Raw genomic sequence first — 6,621 nt, 5'->3', positions numbered from 1 at the left:
GACGAAGCGGAGTCCAGCCCGGGGTCGTCACATGTGGTTGCCACAAGCCCACCGGCCGCTCCTTCGTTGAATCCACCGGCCACGCCGTTCTCTAGCCCACCGGCCGCCCCTCACTAAATAATGTTCTTTTTAGCAGCATCATATGACCCCTTTAAGATCTTTCCTAAAACTCCAATGGAGACATGAAATTACTGGAGATTTTGCTCGGGAGAAAAAAAAATCTGACAAGCAGGTGACTTCAGCAAAAGTGTCTGTTTGCTCTCCATTTTATCATATTGCAGGCTAGGAGAAATAGTGAAATGAGGTATTTTTTGAGGTATTACGATTTTAAAGAAATCTCATTGGCAAGTTTTCTGTCCTACAGACTAGTAAGTCAAAGTCAAGTCAAAATTGTTTTATTGTCATATGTACAGGATACAGCATACTAAGTACAATGACATTTTTACATGGGAAGCTTTTTAGCAGAGCTAAGACAACAGCATACAATTTACAAAAATTATGATGCAGATTTTGAAGAAGAATTTTAAAGTATACACTACTTTTAAAAAGTGTTATGCAGGAAGAAAGTACTGCATTGCATTTCATTGTTCCAAACCTGAACACAAAAGAGGATTTTTTGAAGAATATTGGTAACCAAACAGTTGCTGGTAGCCACTGAATTCAATAGTATAAAAAAAATACTATGGAAGTCAGTCGCTACCAACTTTTGGTTGTTTGATTACCAAAATTCTTCAAAATATCTTTTGTGTTCAACAGAAGAAAAAAATTCATACAGGTTTGGAACAATTGAGGATGAGTAAATGATGACAGAATTTTAATTTTTAGGTGAACTATCCCTTTATTTGTTTTTTTTGTTTTTTTTTTTTTATAAAAATGAGCTAATCCTTAGTTTATTGAATAAATTAGTTTTTAATAATACAGTAAACAATTCTTCCAAGTAATACAGTTTAGTTCATTAACATAACTACACCATTTACAGTTGTCAAAAATATAGCAACTTGTGTTAATATTGAATAGTTGTTGACTGTGTTGTAATAACAGCTCTCTTTTTTTAAGCAGCTGTGATTTGTTCACAACTTTACCCTTTCATTCCCTAGTGAGTGCCACAATTCATCTGACCGCATTAAACTGCGTGTATGGGATGAAGATGACGATATAAAGTCTCGTGTGAAGCAGCGTCTGAAGAGGGAATCTGATGACTTTTTGGGTCAGAGCATTATCGAGGTCCGAACCCTCAGCGGAGAAATGGATGTCTGGTACAACCTTGGTAAGTTCCTCGGTCTATGTATGTTTCATTGTGGGGTGTTATTTGATTTCTTTAAATGATCTTTTTTCTATTCTCTGGGGCTTTGAAAGTAGCACTCCTCATATACGGCTGTACAGTCACGACATCAATTTGTAGACAGACTTGAAGTCTAATTTGCTGTGGGCCCCCTCTGGAATTTTGAAAGGGTTTTATGTTTTGTTCTACAAAATAAATTACACTCTGTCACATCTCAGACATGAATTTTGAAACCTTCATGTGCTTTAATGCAAGTTGTTAAAAAAACTAAAGCTAAAGTTGCTCCATGAGGGCTAATGAAGACCTTATATTTCTCATAAATCTAAAACTGATATTCGAAAAACCCATTAGAAATTCTCGAGAGAACCCTTGACTACACCGTGGTCGTTTTCTGAGTTTTAGGACTACAAACTAAATGTATGTCGCACAAGAAATTAAGCCATCTTTCTGTTTAAATGTTGCGATTGCAGTGTAGGTCATAACTGATCTGTGCCTAAAATATGAACTGTAATTTGTAATAACATACTATTTCTTATTTAATTTTTAAAGTTATAATAAGCCTGATCCCATAAAAGTGATATAATGGAATGATTTGCATACATTTAGATCAAAGATATAAGATTGTAACTGTGAAATATGGCAAATTTTACTTTAGCTATTCATGAAAACTTGCATAATGAATTAAATATGTCGAACGTTGGTACTGGACATTTTACAGTCAGTCAGATGGTTTAACTAGTCTGTGGCCACATGGCTGCTTCTCTCTTAGCATAATAATATCATAGAAATGAGAAAGTTGTTCTTCGGTTTTGATTTTCATTAGAGCTCAGTACATTTATGTCTAATCTGTTCAGTAAAATGGCTTCCTAAAACGATACATTGTTTCTGATAAAATATTCAATATTAGTTTTCATTTTAAAATCTTGAGTCTGATACATTTGAAGATACTGTTTGTTTTCTCTTGAAATAAAAGTTAATTAAATGTCACTGCTGAATGTTAATCTACTACTAGACTTTGGTCAAGGGTCATCATTAGGACGAGATGCGATAAATGGAGACTTGTCTTTTATATCAGATATGTAACAGCCATGTTTAATCTTTTGCAGAAAAACGCACAGACAAGTCAGCGGTATCAGGGGCCATCAGACTGCAGATAAGTGTGGAAATTAAAGGGGAAGAGAAAGTGGCCCCTTATCATGTTCAGTACACTTGTTTGCACGAGGTAAACCCCTACACACACCACTTTGACAAATGCCTGTGTACATGACCATTCAAAATATGTGGGGTTAAGTGTTGTAAAATAAATTAATATTCAGCGAGGTTGCATTAAATTGTTCAAAAGTGACAACAAAAAACCTTCATATTGTTACAAAAGATTTCTGCTTGAAATAAATGCTGTTGTTTTAAACTTTTTCTTTTTTGAACTATTCAAGAATGTATCATGGTTTCCACAAAAATATTAAGCAGCACAACGGTTTTCAACATTGATAATAATGCAAAATGTTTCTTGAGCAGCAAATCAGCACATTAGAATGATTTCTGAAGGATCATGTGACACTGAAGACTGGAGTAATGACTGCTGAAAATTCAGCTTTGCCATCACAGGAATAAATTACATTTTAAAATATATTCAAATAGAAAACACTTTTAAATTGCAGTTATGTTGTACAATGTGAACTGAATTTTGCATCAGATAAATGCAGCCTTGCTGAGAATAAGGCTGCAAAAATATTACAAATCTTGCTAAAATCTGAACCCAACATAATTCATATTTAATAAATTTACTGTATACTTGAAAGCAAACACAATAGTTTATATAGCAAAACACATCACTTTGCCTCTTTCTCCCTCTCTTTTTTGTAGAATTGTTTTCACTTTGTGACAGACATTGAAGGACAAGGTGTGGTGAAGTTGCCCACAGCACGAGGAGATGATGCCTGGAAGGTCTACTTTGATGAGGTTGCTCAGGGTATTGTAGACGAGTTTGCCATGCGCTACGGAATAGAATCCATCTATCAGGCCATGACGTAAGCCCTGGAGCATTTTGTCTGTATTCTGACAGTTATAGGTCCTTTGCTGTTGACAGGATTGTGGTATTGAAGGTGGAAGAGAGCGCTGTACATTCACTCCCCCCACCTACAATCCCTGCCGGTACCAAGACTCGAACCCGCGACCTTTGGGTTACAAGTCTGACTCTCTAACCATTTGAGTTCAGTTGTACACCTTGCCAAACAGAATATTAATTAACAGTTTAATTATAAATAATTATAATTATTAAATAAATAAATACTAACCTAGATTTCTGTCTATTCAATAGTGGGACTTGTTTTGGTGAGAAGTACTGAATCACAATTGAAGGACTGCATAGCTGTTGTAGAAATACATTCTCAGTTTCTTACTGGATGTCTGTCTGTCCACCTGTAGGCATTTTGCATGTCTGTCCTATAAATACATGCTGCCTGGTGTCCCTGCGGTAATGAGCACACTCCTGGCCAACATCAACGCATTCTACGCTCATCCCACCTCAGTCACCAATGTCTCCGCCTGTGACCGCTTCACTGCCTCCAACTTTGGGGTAATGCTAACTCAGCATCGCACACAGCCAATATGGCCTGACCACTGTAAGGACAATTTAGGGTTTGATTATTCTCTGGGTGCATCGACAGTAAAGCTTCTCAAAACAATGACAAAAAATAGCAACGTAGCGTTACATTTTCTTTGTCACTGAATGAAAAGGTACCTTCTCGTGTGGTGCCAATAGCCTTGTGAGCAGCACACTGACATATAGCGCCATTGTGCGCTCATGGACCTTTCCCAATTCCATCCCCCTTTCTCTCTCTCCCACTTCTCTTCCTGTCTAGCTACTGTCCTTTCATTATAAAGGCAAAAATGCCAAAAATAAATCCTTTTATTATAAAGTACCATCTTATTATAAAAGCTACGCAGAGTCTTAACTTTGATAAAGAATATCTCTTTGGTTTTGAGACTTTAGTCTTTGCAACTTCAGGGATCTTATCTATGCACAATCAGCTTGTAACACTCCAAAGAGAAAGGAAAACTTGAAATCGCATCATATGACCCCTTTAATAAAACTGAGCTGTTGTCAAAACGTATAGTACCGTTCAAAGTTTTTTTTTATTTATTTTTTATAAAATAATATATGTTGTCATAAAAGATGTATATTTGAAATAATTATTCAAATAAATTATTTTCACCTTTCTATTCATGAAAGCATTTTTTTTTTTTTTAAGTACCCCCTTTTCCTCAAAAAATATTAGGCAACACAACTGTATTCCACATGAATAATAATAAGAAATGTGTCTTGAGCACCAAATCAGCATATTAGAATGATTTCTGAGGGATCATGTGACACTGAAGACTGGAGTAGTGGCTGCTGAAACCACAGGAATAAATTATATTAATAATAATATATTAAAATAGACATAGATTCATATTAAATAAATATTAAATGTATACTAAAACATTTATTTTAAATAGTAATATTTCCCACAATATTACTGTTTTAATATATTTCTAAAATCCATATAAAATATAATACAATTTTAAATACATTTTAAAATCGTATAAACCTCAAACCTTTGAAAAGTAGTCTCAACTACTGAGTAGTTGGATGATACCGATGCATAGTGTACCAATATAGTCTGTAGAAAGAGTCACTGAAAAATCCCCACAGCTAATGTACAGACTAATCATCTGTCTTGAACATGCAAACACAGAAAAGCAATGCAATCATTGAAAAGTCTTAGTGCTATTGGACTAAATGTCAGTGCTTTTGGAATGTAGCTCAGCCAAATTCAAAGACCAGAAATACCTGTTGTATACGATATAATGTCACATTTGATCACAGAGTGATCGTGAGTTTGATTGTTATAATCAGAGTCATATAAAACCGTTGATCCCAAACCCACTGAGGCTCTCATACGACACAGCTGAAGATGCTGTCATGGCAGCCTCTGATTCTATCTAAGGATAAATACAGCTGCTTGGATTTGTGCACAGCACAAACGCTCCCATCTCCTCCCTTTCTTGTCCTGGACCCTTCTGCTGTATCAGTTTTGCTGATACAAGGATTTTGAAAAGATACAACATGGTGAATAACTGAGACCTTGTCAGTGTCCCTGACCCTTTGATTCCCTTTCAGGTTTTCCCATTGCCATGAGATGGATTTATCCAAAAGCCTGTCTCTGGTGTGTTTTTACGGGATGTTTCTGTTCATGTGTGTATGTGTGTCCACGCTCTGCATCCTTGGCTCAAGGTCTAGATTCCATTCAAAAGGGAGATTGTTGTCAGAGAAACACTCTTGTGGGGCTTTAAAATTTTTGATCTGACTCTGTAACTAAATCATACTTTGCCTTTCCAAATACAGAAAGCAACAGCCAATCATTTTTGCTTGTTTGTTTAACTTTACTCACCACTGATTCATTTTTCTCTCTGTTAATGCAGAAAGATCGGTTTGTTAGACTGCTGGATCAGCTCCATAACTCTCTCCGTATTGACCTGTCAACATACAGAGTAAGTATTCATCATGTTCATTAACTTACCCTAATCTACAGGCACAGTTGAGGATGGTGTGGTGTAAAACAAATGACAGCTTAATTGGAAAATGACAAACAATAAAAAAAATTTGTTCACACATGTTATTTACCTTCATTTTATCCTTGGTTGTCATACTGCATCTTATATTTCCCAAGCTCTTCATTAAAACTGTTGTCTCCTTGGTAAACTTTTTAAAAATGTTTTTATTAGGGGCAGAATTGTAGGCTGTGAAGGAAATGTATTTATTTATTTATAAACTGATAGATCTTGCTGGACGCGACACCTGTGCCTCCAATATCACAGTTCCCATTTACGTTGTTCAATTCGTTTCTCTTTGACCACACATTCATGGTTTGTTTCATTGCCCACTACGTTGGTTTACCCTATAAAGGCGCGAGAGCCCCCTCTGGCCTTCGAATGGAGATTTACTGCTGATCACAGAACCGTGCTTCACTGAAAGATATGCATGACAATCGCAGCTTCTGCCTAATTGCGATTTATCACCTTGGCGATTTAATTTCGATTAATCTTGCAGCCCTACTAGGGCTGTGAATCTTTGGGTAGACAGCGAATCGATTCAATTCACGATTCATAGGTTTTCGATTCAAGAATGATTTTTGCAAATTCAGAACGATTCGATTCACAATTAAATTATATTCGATTCGATTAATGATTCGATTCTGCATTCTTTAAGTGCATTCACAGGATTATTTAAATGCTTCCCCTAAATTCTTTAAATGCTTAGTCAGGGGGCAAATTACACAGCAGCCTTTATGGTTACA

At 36.0% G+C, this 6,621-nt stretch overlaps 1 protein-coding gene across 1 annotated transcript in view; it reads left to right on the top strand.

The window, feature by feature from the left end:
• LOC107741279 (protein unc-13 homolog B-like) overlaps positions 1-6,621 on the top strand; it is a 42,903-nt gene that overhangs the window by 10,370 nt on the left and 25,912 nt on the right. The window contains exons 11-15 of the mRNA XM_016553975.1: positions 1,098-1,267; positions 2,389-2,504; positions 3,146-3,309; positions 3,707-3,857; positions 5,747-5,815. Of these exons, the coding sequence (XP_016409461.1) occupies positions 1,098-1,267; positions 2,389-2,504; positions 3,146-3,309; positions 3,707-3,857; positions 5,747-5,815 (670 nt within the window). The remainder of the gene's footprint in view (positions 1-1,097; positions 1,268-2,388; positions 2,505-3,145; positions 3,310-3,706; positions 3,858-5,746; positions 5,816-6,621) is intronic.

The sequence above is a fragment of the Sinocyclocheilus rhinocerous genome, unplaced genomic scaffold (assembly GCF_001515625.1).
Source record: "Sinocyclocheilus rhinocerous isolate Xijiao unplaced genomic scaffold, SAMN03320098_v1.1 scaffold615, whole genome shotgun sequence".
Taxonomy (NCBI): domain Eukaryota; kingdom Metazoa; phylum Chordata; class Actinopteri; order Cypriniformes; family Cyprinidae; genus Sinocyclocheilus; species Sinocyclocheilus rhinocerous.
This window is presented reverse-complemented; position numbering and strand designations above follow the sequence as displayed.